This window comes from Anomaloglossus baeobatrachus, chromosome 3 (genome assembly GCF_048569485.1).
Source record: "Anomaloglossus baeobatrachus isolate aAnoBae1 chromosome 3, aAnoBae1.hap1, whole genome shotgun sequence".
Lineage (NCBI taxonomy): Eukaryota > Metazoa > Chordata > Amphibia > Anura > Aromobatidae > Anomaloglossus > Anomaloglossus baeobatrachus.
Window position 1 is genome coordinate 706,799,277 of NC_134355.1, and position 17,511 is coordinate 706,816,787.

General features: G+C 50.4%; 1 protein-coding gene across 2 annotated transcripts in view; it reads right to left on the bottom strand.

Moving 5' to 3' along the window:
• Window positions 1-17,511, bottom strand: part of GCKR (glucokinase regulator) — a 118,795-nt gene that overhangs the window by 44,605 nt on the left and 56,679 nt on the right. For both annotated transcript variants that reach the window (XM_075338897.1, XM_075338896.1), the window contains exons 11-13: window positions 15,478-15,593; window positions 15,220-15,318; window positions 2,896-2,993 (exon numbers count right to left, since the gene is read on the bottom strand). In XM_075338897.1, the coding sequence (XP_075195012.1) occupies window positions 2,896-2,993; window positions 15,220-15,318; window positions 15,478-15,593 (313 nt within the window). The remainder of the gene's footprint in view (window positions 1-2,895; window positions 2,994-15,219; window positions 15,319-15,477; window positions 15,594-17,511) is intronic.

The following is a 17,511-nucleotide window of genomic DNA, read 5'->3' on the forward strand; positions in this document are numbered from 1 at the left end:
CCACTGTTGTCATCCGTGGACGCCCAGGCCTTTTTGCGTTCCCAAGCTCACCAGTCAATTCCTTTTTTCTCAGAATGTACCCGACTGTTGATTTTGCTACTCCAAGCATGTCTGCTATCTCTCTGATGGATTTTTTCTTTTTTTTCAGCCTCAGGATGTTCTGCTTCACCTCAATTGAGAGTTCCTTAGACCGCATGTTGTCTGGTCACAGCAACAGCTTCCAAATGCAAAACCACACACCTGTAATCAACCCCAGACCTTTTAACTACTTCACTGATTACAGGTTAACGAGGGAGACGCCTTCAGAGTTAATTGCAGCCCTTAGAGTCCCTTGTCCAATTACTTTTGGTCCCTTGAAAAAGAGGAGGCTATGCATTACAGAGCTATGATTCCTAAACCCTTTCTCCGATTTGGATGTGAAAACTCTCATATTGCAGCTGGGAGTGTGCACTTTCAGCCCATATTATATATAGAATTGTATTTCTGAACATGTTTTTGTAAACAGCTAAAATAACAAAACTTGTGTCACTGTCCAAATATTTCTGGACCTAACTGTATGTACAGTATATACATACACATGTGACTGGAGGGAGGACAGAAGCAATGATTACAGGATCCATGCTGCCCCCCATGTTCTCGGACCCCCGGAGAGTCTCCGGCTTCTCTCATGTTTCCTGTATGTGTGATGGTATATACACGTCCTGTGTACACGGTGTGTATATTTGTGTAATATATATATACAGTATATACATACACATGTGACTGGAGGGAGGACAGAAGCAATGAGTACAGGATCCATGCTGCCCCCCATGTTCTCGGACCCCCGGAGAGTCTCCCGCTTCTCTCATGTTTCCTGTATGTGTGATGGTATATACACGTCCTGTGTACACGGTGTGTACATTTGTGTAATATATATATACAGTATATACATACACATGTGACTGGAGGGGAGGACAGAAGCAATGAGTACAGGATCCATGCTGCCCCCCATGTTCTCGGACCCCCGGAGAGTCTCCCGCTTCTCTCATGTTTCCTGTATGTGTGATGGTATATACACGTCCTGTGTACACGGTGTGTACATTTGTGTAATATATATATACAGTATATACATACACATGTGACTGGAGGGAGGACAGAAGCAATGAGTACAGGATCCATGCTGCCCCCCATGTTCTCGGACCCCCGGAGAGTCTCCCGCTTCTCTCATGTTTCCTGTATGTGTGATGGTATATACACGTCCTGTGTACACGGTGTATACATTTGTGTAATATATATATACAGTATATACATACACATGTGACTGGAGGGGAGGACAGAAGCAATGAGTACAGGATCCATGCTGCCCCCCATGTTCTCGGACCCCCGGAGAGTCTCCCGCTTCTCTCATGTTTCCTGTATGTGTGATGGTATATACATGTCCTGTGTACACGGTGTGTATATTTGTGTAATATATATATACAGTATATACATACACATGTGACTGGAGGGGAGGACAGAAGCAATGAGTACAGGATCCATGCTGCCCCCCATGTTCTCGGACCCCCGGAGAGTCTCCCGCTTCTCTCATGTTTCCTGTATGTGTGATGGTATATACATGTCCTGTGTACACGGTGTATACATTTGTGTAATATATATATACAGTATATACATACACATGTGACTGGAGGGGAGGACAGAAGCAATGATCCATGCTGCCCCCCATGTTCTCGGACCCCCGGACAGTCTCCCGCTTCTTTCATGTTTCCTGTATGTGTGATGGTATATACACGTCCTGTGTACACGGTGTATACATTTGTGTAATATATATATATATATACAGTATATACATACACATGTGACTGGAGGGGAGGACAGAAGCAATGATGACAGGATCCATGCTGCCCCCCATGTTCTCGGACCCCCGGAGAGTCTCCCGCTTCTCTCATGTTTCCTGTATGTGTGATGGTATATACACGTCCTGTGTACACGGTGTATACATTTGTGTAATATATATATATATACAGTATATACATACACATGTGACTGGAGGGGAGGACAGAAGCAATGATCCATGCTGCCCCCCATGTTCTCGGACCCCCGGAGAGTCTCCCGCTTCTCTCATGTTTCCTGTATGTGTGATGGTATATACATGTCCTGTGTACACGGTGTATACATTTGTGTAATATATATATACAGTATATACATACACATGTGACTGGAGGGGAGGACAGAAGCAATGATCCATGCTGCCCCCCATGTTCTCGGACCCCCGGAGAGTCTCCCGCTTCTCTCATGTTTCCTGTATGTGTGATGGTATATACACGTCCTGTGTACACGGTGTATACATTTGTGTAATATATATATACAGTATATACATACACATGTGACTGGAGGGAGGACAGAAGCAATGATCCATGCTGCCCCCCATGTTCTCGGACCCCCGGAGAGTCTCCCGCTTCTTTCATGTTTCCTGTATGTGTGATGGTATATACATGTCCTGTGTACACGGTGTATACATTTGTGTAATATATATATACAGTATATACATACACATGTGACTGGAGGGAGGACAGAAGCAATGAGTACAGGATCCATGCTGCCCCCCATGTTCTCGGACCCCCGGAGAGTCTCCCGCTTCTTTCATGTTTCCTGTATGTGTGATGGTATATACACGTCCTGTGTACACGGTGTGTATATTTGTGTAATATATATATACAGTATATACATACACATGTGACTGGAGGGGAGGACAGAAGCAATGATCCATGCTGCCCCCCATGTTCTCGGACCCCCGGAGAGTCTCCCGCTTCTTTCATGTTTCTTGTCACAGATGAAAGATATTAGTAGCCGGTGCCTCCTCAGGGGGGCGCTCTCCCCAATCTTACACCTCTGATTACTGGGGGTCCTCCATCTTACCTGCATTATATGAGGGGACACATTCCACAGCATCCATGATCCCCACCAGTCCCAGCGTTCCCCATCCAATGACGTACAGGTGCCCGCTCTTCTGTAAACTGGAACAAGAACAGGGTCAGTAACCAAGGGCAACGAGGTCACAACACACTGACACAGGGGCTACAGAGCACTGCGGGGGTCACACTACACACTGACACAGGGGCTACAGAGCACTGCGGGGGTCACACTACACACTGACACAGGAGCTACAGAGCACCGCGGGGTCACACTACACACTGACACAGGGGCTACAGAGCACCGCGGGGTCACACTACACACTGACACAGGGGCTACAGAGCACCGCGGGGTCACACTACACACTGACACAGGGGCTACAGAGCACCGCGGGGTCACACTACACACTGACACAGGGGCTACAGAGCACCGCGGGGTCACACTACACACTGACACAGGGGCTACAGAGCACCGCGGGGTCACACTACACACTGACACAGGGGCTACAGAGCACCGCGGGGTCACACTACACACTGACACAGGGGCTACAGAGCACTGTGGGGTCACACTACACACTGACACAGGGGCTACAGAGCACCGCGGGGTCACACTACACACTGACACAGGGGCTACAGAGCACCGCAGGGTCACACTACACACTGACAGAGGGGGTACAGAGCAACGCGGGGTCACACTACACACTGACACAGGGGCTACAGAGCACTGTGGGGTCACACTACACACTGAAACAGGGGCTACAGAGCACCGCGGGGTCACACTACACACTGACACAGGGGCTACAGAGCACCGCGGGGTCACACTACACACTGACACAGGGGCTACAGAGCACCGCGGGGTCACACTACACACTGACACGCTATCTGCTGCCATCTTCTGGTCTTTGTTAGTATTGTTAGAAGCTCTCTGCTGCCTCCTTCTGGTCTTTGTTAGTAGCTCTCTGCTGCCTCCTTCTGGTCTTTGTTGGTAGCTCTCTGCTGCCTCCTTCTGGGCATTGTTAGTAGCTCTCTGCTGCCTCCTTCTGGTCTTTGTTAGTAGCTCTCTGCTGCCTCCTTCTGGTCTTTGTTAGTAGCTCTCTGCTGCCTCCTTCTGGTCTTTGTTAGTAGCTCTCTGCTGCCTCCTTCTGGTCTTTGTTAGTCGCTCTCTGCTGCCTCCTTCTGGTCTTTGTTAGTCGCTCTCTGCTGCCTCCTTCTGGTCTTTGTTAGTAGCTCTCTGCTGCCTCCTTCTGGTCTTTGTTAGTCGCTCTCTGCTGCCTCCTTCTGGTCTTTGTTAGTCGCTCTCTGCTGCCTCCTTCTGGTCTTTGTTAGTAGCTCTCTGCTGCCTCCTTCTGGTCCTTGTTAGTAGCTCTCTGCTGCCTCCTTCTGGTCTTTGTTAGTAGCTCTCTGCTGCCTCCTTCTGGTCTTTGTTAGTAGCTCTCTGCTGCCTCCTTCTGGTCTTTGTTAGTAGCTCTCTGCTGCCTCCTTCTGGTCTTTGTTGGTAGCTCTCTGCTGCCTCCTTCTGGTCTTTGTTAGTCGCTCTCTGCTGCCTCCTTCTGGTCTTTGTTAGTAGCTCTCTGCTGCCTCCTTCTGGTCCTTGTTAGTAGCTCTCTGCTGCCTCCTTCTGGTCTTTGTTAGTAGCTCTCTGCTGCCTCCTTCTGATCTTTGTTCGTATCTCTCTGCTGCCACAGAGAGAGCACTGCGAGGGTCACACTACACACTGACACAGGCGCTACAGAGCACCGCGGGGTCACACTACACACTGACACAGGAGCTACAGAGCACTGCGGGGGTCACACTACACACTGACACAGGGGCTACAGAGCATTGCGGGGGTCACACTACACACTGAGACAGGGGATACAGAGCACTGCGGGGTCACACTACACACTGACACAGGGGCTACAGAGCACTGCGGGGTCACACTACACACTGACACAGGGGATACAGAGCACTGCGGGGTCACACTACACACTGACACAGGGGCTACAGACCACTGCAGGGTCACACTACACACTGACACAGGGGATACAGAGCACTGCGGGGTCACACTACACACTGACACGCTATCTGCTGCCATCTTCTGGTCTTTGTTAGTATTGTTAGTAGCTCTCTGCTGCCTCCTTCTGGTCTTTGTTAGTAGCGCTCTGCTGCCTCCTTCTGGGCATTGTTAGTAGCTATCTGCTGCCATCTTCTGGTCTTTGTTAGTATTGTTAGTAGCTCTCTGCTGCCTCCTTCTGGTCTTTGTTAGTAGCGCTCTGCTGCCTCCTTCTGGGCATTGTTAGTAGCTCTCTGCTGCCATCTTCTGGTCTTTGTTAGTATTGTTAGTAGCTCTCTGCTGCCTCCTTCTGGTCTTTGTTAGTAGCTCTCTGCTGCCTCTTTCTGGTCTTTGTTAGTCGCTCTCTGCTGCCTCTTTCTGGTCTTTGTTGGTAGCTCTCTGCTGCCTCCTTCTGGTCTTTGTTGGTAGCTCTCTGCTGCCTCCTTCTGGTCTTTGTTAGTAGCTCTCTGCTGCCTCCTTCTGGTCTTTGTTAGTAGCTCTCTGCTGCCTCCTTCTGGTCTTTGTTAGTAGCTCTCTGCTGCCTCCTTCTGGGAGGTACACATACTTCACAGGGGGTACAGAGCACTGCGGGGGTCACACTACACACTGACACAGGGGGTACAGAGCACCGCGGGGTCACACTACACACTGACACAGGGGCTACAGAGCACCGCGGGGTCACACTACACACTGACACAGGAGCTACAGAGCACCGTGGGGGTCACACTACACACTGACACAGGGGCTACAGAGCACCGCGGGGTCACACTACACACTGACACGCTATCTGCTGCCATCTTCTGGTCTTTGTTAGTATTGTTAGTAGCTCTCTGCTGCCTCCTTCTGGTCTTTGTTAGTAGCTCTCTGCTGCCTCCTTCTGGTCTTTGTTAGTAGCTCTCTGCTGCCTCCTTCTGGTCTTTGTTAGTAGCTCTCTGCTGCCTCCTTCTGGTCTTTGTTGGTAGCTCTCTGCTGCCTCCTTCTGGTCTTTGTTAGTAGCTCTCTGCTGCCTCCTTCTGGGCATTGTTAGTAGCTCTCTGCTGCCTCCTTCTGGTCTTTGTTAGTAGCTCTCTGCTGCCTCCTTCTGGTCTTTGTTAGTCGCTCTCTGCTGCCTCCTTCTGGTCTTTGTTAGTAGCTCTCTGCTGCCTCCTTCTGGTCTTTGTTAGTAGCTCTCTGCTGCCACAGAGAGAGCACTGCGGGGGTCACACTACACACTGACACAGGAGCTACAGAGCACTGCGGGGGTCACACTACACACTGACACAGGGGATTCAGAGCACTGCGGGGTCACACTACACACTGACACAGGGGCTACAGAGCACTGCGGGGGTCATACTACCCACTGACACAGGGGATACAGAGCACTGCGGGGTCACACTACACACTGACACAGGGGATATAGAGCACCGCGTGGTCACACTACACACTGACACAGGGGCTACAGAGCACTGCGGGGTCACACTACACACTGACACAGGAGCTACAGAGCACCGCGGGGTCACACTACACACTGACACAGGGGCAACAGAGCATTGCGGGGGTCACACTACACACTGACACAGGGGCTACAGAGCACGGCGGGGTCACACTACACACTGACACAGGGGCTACAGAGTACCGCGGGGGTCAAACTACACACTGACACAGGGGCTACAGAGCAACGCGGGGTCACACTACACACTGACACAGGGGCTACAGAGCACCACGGGGGTCATAATACACACTGACACAGGGGCTGCAGAGCACCGCGGGGGTCATACTACACTCGGACACAGGGGCTACAGAGCACCGCGGGGTCACACTACACACTGACACAGGAACTACAGAGCACCGCGGGGGGCACACTACACACTGACACAGGGGCTACAGAGCACCGCGGGGTCACACTACACACTGACACAGAGGCTACAGAGCACCGTGGGGGTCACACTACACACTGACACAGGAGCTACAGAGCACTGCGGGGGTCACACTACACACTGACACAGGGGATACAGAGCACTGCGGGGTCACAGTACACACTGACACAGGGGCTACAGAGCACCGTGGGGGTCACACTACACACTGACAGAGGGGCTACAGAGCACTGCGGGGGTCACACTACACACTGACACAGGGGCTACAGAGCACTGCGGGGGTCACACTACACACTGACACTGGGGCTACAGAGCACTGCGGGGGTCACACTACACACTGACACAGGGGATACAGAGCACTGCGGGGTCACACTACACACTGTCACAGGGGCTACAGAGCACCGCGGGGTCACACTACACACTGACACAGGGGATATAGAGCACCGCGGGGTCACACTACACACTGACACAGGGGCTACAGAGCATTGCGGGGGTAACACTATACACTGACACAGGGGCTACAGAGCACCGCGGGGGTCACACTACAAACTGACACAGGGGATACAGAGCACGGCGGGGGTCAAACTACACACGGACACAGGGACTACAGAGCACCGCGGGGGTCACACTACACACTGACACAGGGGCTACAGAGCACCGCGGGGGTCAAACTACACACTGACACAGGGGCTACAGAGCACCGCGGGGGTCATAATACACTCGGACACAGGGGCTACAGAGCACCGCGGGGTCACACTACACACTGACACAGGGGCAACAGAGCAACGTGGGGTCACACTACACACTGACACAGGGGCTACAGAGCACCGCGGGGATCATAATACACACTGACACAGGGGCTACAGAGCACCGCGGGGTCACACTACACACACTGACACAGGGGCTACAGAGCACCGCGGGGTCACATTACACACTGACACAGGGGGTACAGAGCACCGCGGGGGTCACACTACACACTGACACAGGGGGTACAGAGCACCGCGGGGGTCATACTACACACTGACACATGGGGTACAGAGCACCGCGGGGATCATAATACACACTGACACAGGGGCTACAGAGCACCGCGGGGTCACACTACACACTGACACAGGGGCTACAGAGCACCGCGGGGTCACATTACACACTGACACAGGGGGTACAGAGCACCGCGGGGGTCACACTACACACTGACACAGGGGGTACAGAGCACCGTGGGGTCACACTACACACTGACACAGGGGCCACAGAGCACCGCGGGGTCACACTACACACTGACACAGGGGCTACAGAGCACCGCGGGGGTCACACTACACACTGACACAGGGGCTACAGAGCACTGCGGGGTCACACTACACACTGACACAGGGGCCACAGAGCACCGCGGGGTCACACTACACACTGACACGCTATCTGCTGCCATCTTCTGGTCTTTGTTAGTATTGTTGGTAGCTCTCTGCTTCCTCCTTCTGGTCTTTGTTAGTAGCTCTCTGCTGCCTCCTTCTGGTCTTTGTTAGAATTGTTGGTAGCTCTCTGCTGCCTCCTTCTGGGCATTGTTAATAGATCTCTGCTGCCTCCTTCTGGGCATTGTTAGTAGCTCTCTGCTGCCTCCTTCTGGGCATTGTTGGTAGCTCTCTGCCGCCTCCTTCTGGTCTTTGTTAGTAGCTCTCTGCTGCCTCCTTCTGGTCCTTGTTAGTAGCTCTCTGCTGCCTCCTTTTGGTCCTTGTTAGTAGTTCTCTGCTGCCTCCTTCTGGGCATTGTTAGTAGCTCTCTGCTGCCTCCTTCTGGTCTTTGTTAGTAGCTCTCTGCTGCCTCCTTCTGGTCTTTGTTAGTCGCTCTCTGCTGCCTCCTTCTGGTCTTTGTTAGTCGCTCTCTGCTGCCTCCTTCTGGTCTTTGTTAGTAGCTCTCTGCTGCCTCCTTCTGGTCTTTGTTAGTAGCTCTCTGCTGCCTCCTTCTGGTCTTTGTTAGTCGCTCTCTGCTGCCTCCTTCTGGTCTTTGTTAGTAGCTCTCTGCTGCCTCCTTCTGGTCTTTGTTAGTAGCTCTCTGCTGCCTCTTTCTGGTCTTTGTTAGTCGCTCTCTGCTGCCTCCTTCTGGTCTTTGTTAGTAGCTCTCTGCTGCCTCCTTCTGGTCTTTGTTAGTAGCTCTCTGCTGCCTCTTTCTGGTCTTTGTTAGTCGCTCTCTGCTGCCTCCTTCTGGTCTTTGTTAGTAGCTCTCTGCTGCCTCCTTCTGGTCTTTGTTAGTAGCTCTCTGCTGCCTCTTTCTGGTCTTTGTTAGTAGCTCTCTGCTGCCTCTTTCTGGTCTTTGTTAGTAGCTCTCTGCTGCCTCCTTCTGGTCTTTGTTAGTAGCTCTCTGCTGCCTCCTTCTGGTCTTTGTTAGTAGCTCTCTGCTGCCTCTTTCTGGTCTTTGTTAGTAGCTCTCTGCTGCCTCCTTCTGGTCTTTGTTAGTAGCTCTCTGCTGCCTCTTTCTGGTCTTTGTTAGTAGCTCTCTGCTGCCTCCTTCTGGTCTTTGTTGGTAGCTCTCTGCTGCCTCCTTCTGGTCTTTGTTGGTAGCTCTCTGCTGCCTCCTTCTGATCCTGTCTGGTAACTATATTCCCTATTTTTATTGCAGGTGAGATTCCCTTTGCTTTGCTGCCATCTGGTGGTTATTTTTTTACTTCCATCAGTTGTAGTTTATGATTATTTGCTGCCACCTGCTGATCATGGATAGTAATTGCATGTGCACTCTTGGAAGGTTAGGTACAGACGCTGTGTGCTGCCCCCTTGTGGGGACTTGTGGTAACTACACATTTGCAGTAAGGCCTCTCCTTACCTTGTAGCTCTCTGCTGCCTCTTTCTGGTCTTTGTTAGTAGCTCTCTGCTGCCTCATTCTGGTCTTTGTTAGTAGCTCTCTGCTGCCTCCTTCTGGACATTGTTGGTAGCTCTCTGCTGCCTCCTTCTGGCCTTTGTTAGTAGTTCTCTGCTGCCTCCTTCTGGTCTTTGTTGGTAGCTCTCTGCTGCCTCCTTCTGGGCATTGTTGGTAGCTCTCTGCTGCCTCCTTCTGGTCTTTGTTGGTAGCTCTCTGCTGCCTCCGTCTGGGCATTGTTAGTAGCTCTCTGCTGCCTCCTTCTGGTCTTTGTTAGTAGCTCTCTGCTGCCTCCTTCTGGTCTTTGTTAGTAGCTCTCTGCTGCCTCCTTCTGGTCTTTGTTAGTAGCTCTCTGCTGCCTCCTTCTGGTCTTTGTTAGTCGCTCTCTGCTGCCTCCTTCTGGTCTTTGTTAGTCGCTCTCTGCTGCCTCCTTCTGGTCTTTGTTAGTCGCTCTCTGCTGCCTCCTTCTGGTCTTTGTTAGTAGCTCTCTGCTGCCTCCTTCTGGTTTTTGTTAGTCGCTCTCTCCTGCCTCCTTCTGGTCTTTGTTAGTAGCTCTCTGCTGCCTCTTTCTGGTCTTTGTTAGTCGCTCTCTGCTGCCTCCTTCTGCGCATTGTTAGTCGTTCTCTGCTGCCTCCTTCTGGTCTTTGTTGGTAGCTCTCTGCTGCCTCCTTCTGGTCTTTGTTAGTAGCTCTCTGCTGCCTCCTTCTGGTCTTTGTTAGTAGCTCTCTGCTGCCTCCTTCTGGTCTTTGTTGGTAGCTCTCTGCTGCCTCCTTCTGGTCTTTGTTAGTAGCTCTCTGCTGCCTCCTTCTGGTTTTTGTTAGTCGCTCTCTGCTGCCTCCTTCTGGTCTTTGTTGGTAGCTCTCTGCTGCCTCCTTCTGGTCTTTGTTGGTAGCTCTCTGCTGCCTCCTTCTGGTCTTTGTTAGTAGCTCTCTGCTGCCTCCTTCTGGTCTTTGTTAGTCGCTCTCTGCTGCCTCCTTCTGGTTTTTGTTAGTCGCTCTCTCCTGCCTCCTTCTGGTCTTTGTTAGTAGCTCTCTGCTGCCTCTTTCTGGTCTTTGTTAGTCGCTCTCTGCTGCCTCCTTCTGCGCATTGTTAGTCGTTCTCTGCTGCCTCCTTCTGGTCTTTGTTGGTAGCTCTCTGCTGCCTCCTTCTGGTCTTTGTTAGTAGCTCTCTGCTGCCTCCTTCTGGTCTTTGTTAGTAGCTCTCTGCTGCCTCCTTCTGGTCTTTGTTGGTAGCTCTCTGCTGCCTCCTTCTGGTCTTTGTTAGTAGCTCTCTGCTGCCTCCTTCTGGTCTTTGTTAGTCGCTCTCTGCTGCCTCCTTCTGGTCTTTGTTGGTAGCTCTCTGCTGCCTCCTTCTGGTCTTTGTTGGTAGCTCTCTGCTGCCTCCTTCTGGTCTTTGTTAGTAGCTCTCTGCTGCCTCCTTCTGGTCTTTGTTAGTCGCTCTCTGCTGCCTCCTTCTGGTCTTTGTTAGTCGCTCTCTGCTGCCTCCTTCTGGTCTTTGTTGGTAGCTCTCTGCTGCCTCCTTCTGGTCTTTGTTAGTAGCTCTCTGCTGCCTCCTTCTGGTCTTTGTTGGTAGCTCTCTGCTGCCTCCTTCTGGTCTTTGTTGGTAGCTCTCTGCTGCCTCCTTCTGGTCTTTGTTGGTAGCTCTCTGCTGCCTCCTTCTGCGCATTGTTAGTCGCTCTCTGCTGCCTCCTTCTGGTCTTTATTAGTAGCTCTCTGCTGCCTCTTTCTGGTCTTTGTTAGTCGCTCTCTGCTGCCTCCTTCTGGTCTTTGTTGGTAGCTCTCTGCTGCCTCCTTCTGGTCTTTGTTGGTAGCTCTCTGCTGCCTCCTTCTGGTCTTTGTTAGTAGCTCTCTGCTGCCTCCTTCTGGTCTTTGTTAGTAGCTCTCTGCTGCCTCCTTCTGGTCTTTGTTAGTAGCTCTCTGCTGCCTCCTTCTGGTCTTTGTTGGTAGCTCTCTGCTGCCTCCTTCTGGTCTTTGTTAGTAGCTCTCTGCTGCCTCTTTCTGGTCTTTGTTAGTCGCTCTCTGCTGCCTCCTTCTGCGCATTGTTAGTCGCTCTCTGCTGCCTCCTTCTGGTCTTTGTTGGTAGCTCTCTGCTGCCTCCTTCTGGTCTTTGTTAGTAGCTCTCTGCTGCCTCTTTCTGGTCTTTGTTAGTCGCTCTCTGCTGCCTCCTTCTGCGCATTGTTAGTCGCTCTCTGCTGCCTCCTTCTGGTCTTTGTTGGTAGCTCTCTGCTGCCTCCTTCTGGTCTTTGTTGGTAGCTCTCTGCTGCCTCCTTCTGGTCTTTGTTAGTAGCTCTCTGCTGCCTCCTTCTGGTCTTTGTTAGTAGCTCTCTGCTGCCTCCTTCTGGTCTTTGTTGGTAGCTCTCTGCTGCCTCCTTCTGGTCTTTGTTAGTAGCTCTCTGCTGCCTCCTTCTGGTCTTTGTTAGTAGCTCTCTGCTGCCTCCTTCTGGTTTTTGTTAGTCGCTCTCTGCTGCCTCCTTCTGGTCTTTGTTAGTCGCTCTCTGCTGCCTCCTTCTGGTCTTTGTTAGTCGCTCTCTGCTGCCTCCTTCTGGTCTTTGTTAGTAGCTCTCTGCTGCCTCCTTCTGGTCTTTGTTAGTCGCTCTCTGCTGCCTCCTTCTGGTCTTTCTTAGTAGCTCTCTGCTGCCTCTTTCTGGTCTTTGTTAGTAGCTCTCTGCTGCCTCCTTCTGGTCTTTGTTGGTAGCTCTCTGCTGCCTCCTTCTGGTCTTTGTTGGTAGCTCTCTGCTGCCTCCTTCTGGTCTTTCTTAGTAGCTCTCTGCTGCCTCCTTCTGGTCTTTGTTAGTAGCTCTCTGCTGCCTCCTTCTGGTCTTTGTTAGTAGCTCTCTGCTGCCTCCTTCTGGTCTTTGTTAGTTGCTCTCTGCTGCCTCCTTCTGGTCTTTGTTAGTAGCTCTCTGCTGCCTCCTTCTGGTCTTTGTTGGTAGCTCTCTGCTGCCTCCTTCTGGTCTTTGTTAGTAGCTCTCTGCTGCCTCTTTCTGGTCTTTGTTAGTAGCTCTCTGCTGCCTCCTTCTGGTCTTTGTTAGTGGCTCTCTGCTGCCTCCTTCTGGTCTTTGTTAGTCGCTCTCTGCTGCCTCCTTCTGGTCTTTGTTAGTCGCTCTCTGCTGCCTCTTTCTGGTCTTTGTTAGTCGCTCTCTGCTGCCTCCTTCTGGTCTTTGTTAGTCGCTCTCTGCTGCCTCCTTCTGGTCTTTGTTAGTCGCTCTCTGCTGCCTCCTTCTGGTCTTTGTTAGTCGCTCTCTGCTGCCTCCTTCTGGTCTTTGTTAGTAGCTCTCTGCTGCCTCCTTCTGGTCTTTGTTAGTAGCTCTCTGCTGCCTCCTTCTGGTCTTTGTTAGTAGCTCTCTGCTGCCTCCTTCTGGTCTTTGTTGGTAGCTCTCTGCTGCCTCCTTCTGGTCTTTGTTGGTAGCTCTCTGCTGCCTCCTTCTGGTCTTTGTTAGTCGCTCTCTGCTGCCTCCTTCTGGTCTTTCTTAGTAGCTCTCTGCTGCCTCCTTCTGGTCTTTGTTAGTCGCTCTCTGCTGCCTCCTTCTGGTCTTTGTTAGTAGCTCTCTGCTGCCTCCTTCTGGTCTTTGTTAGTAGCTCTCTGCTGCCTCCTTCTGGTCTTTGTTAGTAGCTCTCTGCTGCCTCCTTCTGGTCTTTGTTAGTAGCTCTCTGCTGCCTCCTTCTGGTCTTTGTTAGTCGCTCTCTGCTGCCTCCTTCTGGTCTTTGTTAGTAGCTCTCTGCTGCCTCCTTCTGGTCTTTGTTAGTCGCTCTCTGCTGCCTCCTTCTGGTCTTTGTTAGTAGCTCTCTGCTGCCTCCTTCTGGTCTTTGTTGGTAGCTCTCTGCTGCCTCCTTCTGGTCTTTGTTAGTAGCTCTCTGCTGCCTCCTTCTGGTCTTTGTTAGTAGCTCTCTGCTGCCTCCTTCTGGTCTTTGTTAGTAGCTCTCTGCTGCCTCCTTCTGGTCTTTGTTAGTAGCTCTCTGCTGCCTCCTTCTGGTCTTTGTTAGTAGCTCTCTGCTGCCTCCTTCTGGTCTTTGTTAGTAGCTCTCTGCTGCCTCCTTCTGGTCTTTGTTAGTAGCTCTCTGCTGCCTCCTTCTGGTCTTTGTTAGTAGCTCTCTGCTGCCTCCTTCTGGTCTTTGTTAGTAGCTCTCTGCTGCCTCCTTCTGGTCTTTGTTAGTAGCTCTCTGCTGCCTCCTTCTGGTCTTTGTTAGTCGCTCTCTGCTGCCTCCTTCTGGTCTTTGTTAGTCGCTCTCTGCTGCCTCTTTCTGGTCTTTGTTGGTAGCTCTCTGCTGCCTCCTTCTGGTCTTTGTTAGTCGCTCTCTGCTGCCTCCTTCTGGTCTTTGTTAGTCGCTCTCTGCTGCCTCCTTCTGGTCTTTGTTAGTCGCTCTCTGCTGCCTCCTTCTGGTCTTTGTTAGTCGCTCTCTGCTGCCTCCTTCTGGTCTTTGTTAGTAGCTCTCTGCTGCCTCCTTCTGGTCTTTGTTAGTAGCTCTCTGCTGCCTCTTTCTGGTCTTTGTTAGTAGCTCTCTGCTGCCTCCTTCTGGTCTTTGTTAGTAGCTCTCTGCTGCCTCCTTCTGGTCTTTGTTAGTCGCTCTCTGCTGCCTCCTTCTGGTCTTTGTTAGTAGCTCTCTGCTGCCTCCTTCTGGTCTTTGTTAGTAGCTCTCTGCTGCCTCCTTCTGGTCTTTGTTAGTAGCTCTCTGCTGCCTCTTTCTGGTCTTTGTTAGTTGCTCTCTGCTGCCTACTTCTGGTCTTTGTTAGTCGCTCTTTGCTGCCTCCTTCTGGTCTTTGTTAGTAGCTCTCTGCTGCCTCCTTCTGGTCTTTGTTAGTCGCTCTCTGCTGCCTCCTTCTGGTCTTTGTTAGTAGCGCTCTGCTGCCTCTTTCTGGTCTTTGTTAGTCGCTCTCTGCTGCCTCCTTCTGGTCTTTGTTAGTAGCTCTCTGCTGCCTCCTTCTGGTCTTTGTTAGTCGCTCTCTGCTGCCTCCTTCTGGTCTTTGTTAGTAGCTCTCTGCTGCCTCTTTCTGGTCTTTGTTAGTTGCTCTCTGCTGCCTACTTCTGGTCTTTGTTAGTCGCTCTTTGCTGCCTCCTTCTGGTCTTTGTTAGTAGCTCTCTGCTGCCTCCTTCTGGTCTTTGTTAGTCGCTCTCTGCTGCCTCCTTCTGGTCTTTGTTAGTAGCGCTCTGCTGCCTCTTTCTGGTCTTTGTTAGTCGCTCTCTGCTGCCTCCTTCTGGTCTTTGTTAGTCGCTCTTTGCTGCCTCCTTCTGGTCTTTGTTAGTAGCTCTCTGCTGCCTCCTTCTGGTCTTTGTTAGTCGCTCTCTGCTGCCTCCTTCTGGTCTTTGTTAGTCGCTCTCTGCTGCCTCCTTCTGGTCTTTGTTAGTCGCTCTCTGCTGCCTCCTTCTGATCCTGTCTGGTAACTATATTCCCTATTTTTATTGCAGGTGAGATTCCCTTTGCTTTGCTGCCATCTGGTGGTTATTTTTTTACTTCCATCAGTTGTAGTTTATGATTATTTGCTGCCACCTGCTGATCATGGATAGTAATTGCATGCGCACTCTTGGAAGGTTAGGTACAGACCCTGTGTGCTGCCCCCTTGTGGGGACTTGTGGTAACTACACATTTGCAGTAAGGCCTCTCCTTACCTTGTAGCGGACTGCTTGAGGAGTGCAGCAATCTTCTTGCTGTGGGAATAGGTCACCTTGTGCGCTCTCTCGTACGTCCTGAGGATTTCCAGCAGACACCTGTATGTGGACAGAATACACCATGTTGCTCTAGAGTTGGGCATTGGCTTTCTAGGTTTATTTTAGACTGTCACGTCACCAGTTCCGGTACAATCCCTTATTTCAGCCTCAGAGGGATCCATCCACCACTCACACTCACAGAGCATGACCCTCACTCACTTCTCTGTCACCTCCACTTTGGAGCTGGCCTTGTGTGCCACCAGGAACAGGGTCTCCAGAAGGATCTTGCTGGCACTTCCACCCTTCATACGTGAAGATCCGCAGAGACCTTCAGGCTGTGACACAGAAAAGATAGTGGTCACTTAAAACATAGTATCATAGTATCATAGTATCATAGTATCATAGTATCCTAGTTTTTAAGGTTGAAGGGAGACTCTAAGTCCATCTAGTTCACCCCGTAGCCTAACATGTTGATCCAGAGGAAGGCAAAAAAACCCCAATGTGGCAAACAAGTTCCAATGGGGAAAAAATTTCCTTCCTGACTCCACATCCGGCAATCAGACTAGTTCCCTGGATCAATACCCTGTCATAAAATCTAATATACATAACTGGTAATATTACATTTTTCAAGAAAGGCGTCCAGGCTCTGCTTAATGTTAGTAGTGAATCACTCATTACAACACCATGCGGCAGAGAGTTCCATAGTCTCACTGCTCGTACAGTAAAGAATCCTCGTCTGTGATTATGATTAAACCTTCTTTCCTCAAGACGTAGCGGATGCCCCCGTGTTCCAGTCGCAGGCCTAGGTGTAAAGAGATCTTTGGAAAGGTCTCTGTACTGTCCCCTCATATATTTATACATTGTGATTACATCCCCCCTAAGCCTTCGTTTTTCCTGTCTTGGTATTGCAGCCCCCCCATTCCTCTAATAATCTTGGTGGTCTTCTCTGCACCCTCCAGTTCAGCTATGTCCTTCTTATATATCGGTGACCAGAATTGTACACAGTATATAAGTGCGGTCGCACTAGTGACTTGTACAGAGGTAGAACTATATTTTTTTCATGAACACTTCTACCTCTTTTAATACATCCCATTATTTTATTAGCCCTGGCAGCAGCTGCCTGACACTGTCCACTAAAGTGAAGTTTACCATCCCCCCATACACCCAAGTCTTTTTCTGTGTCTGTTTTACCCAGTGTTCTACAATTAAGTACATAATCATAAATGTTATTTCCTCTACCCAAGTGCATGACCTTACATTTATCTACATTAAACTTCAATTGCCACTTCTCAGCCCAATCCTCCAATTTACATAAATCTCCCTGTAATATAAAATTATCCTCCTCTGTATTGATTACCCTGCAGAGTTTAGTATCATCTGCAAATATTGAAATTCTACTCCGCATGCCCCCAACAAGGTCATTTATAAATATATTGAAAAGAAGCGGGCCCAATACTGACCCCTGTGGTACCCCACTATGAACTGAGACCCAGTCCGAGTACGTACCATTAATAACCACCCTTTGTTTCCTATCACTGAGCCAGTTTTTAACCCAGTTACACATATTTTCCCCTATCCCCATTATTCTCATTTTATGTACCAACCTTTTGTGTGGCACCGTATCAAAAGCTTTTGAAAAGTCCATATACATAACATTCACTGCATTTCCCTGGTCCAGGCTTGAACTTACCTCTTCATAGAAGCTGATCAGTTTGACAGGATCGATCCCTCATAAACCCATGTTGATACTCTGTCATAAGGTTATTTTTCTTGAGATACTCCAGTATAGCATCTCTCAAGAAACCCTCAAGGATTTTACCAACCGTAGAGGTTAAACTAGGAAGGAGTCTTGCGAGGATAATTTGCATATTCCCAGTGCCTTCTGGGATAAGTGAAGAGTCACCGCGAGCTCAAGGAGAACCGGGTTTTGGCCGTTACAGCCGGAAGGAAGACTTTTGAATTTTTAGCCTGTCTTCTTCATTGTGAGCGTGAGTGAGCAAAGTGTGAGCAAAAGTAAGTGTGAGTAGAATTGTTTGTATTTAGTTGTTTAACTACTTAACATTTGTTTAGTGCTATCCTCATTAGAAAATGTGCTCCACTATTGCTAATGCGATCCAGTGTACATCTTGTCTCATGTATGCAGTCCTTGAAAAGCCGTTCGAGGGTGCATACTGTTGGAGGGTGCATACTGTTGTTGGAGGGTGCATACTGCTGTTGGAGGGTGCATACTGTTGTTGGAGGGTGCATACTGTT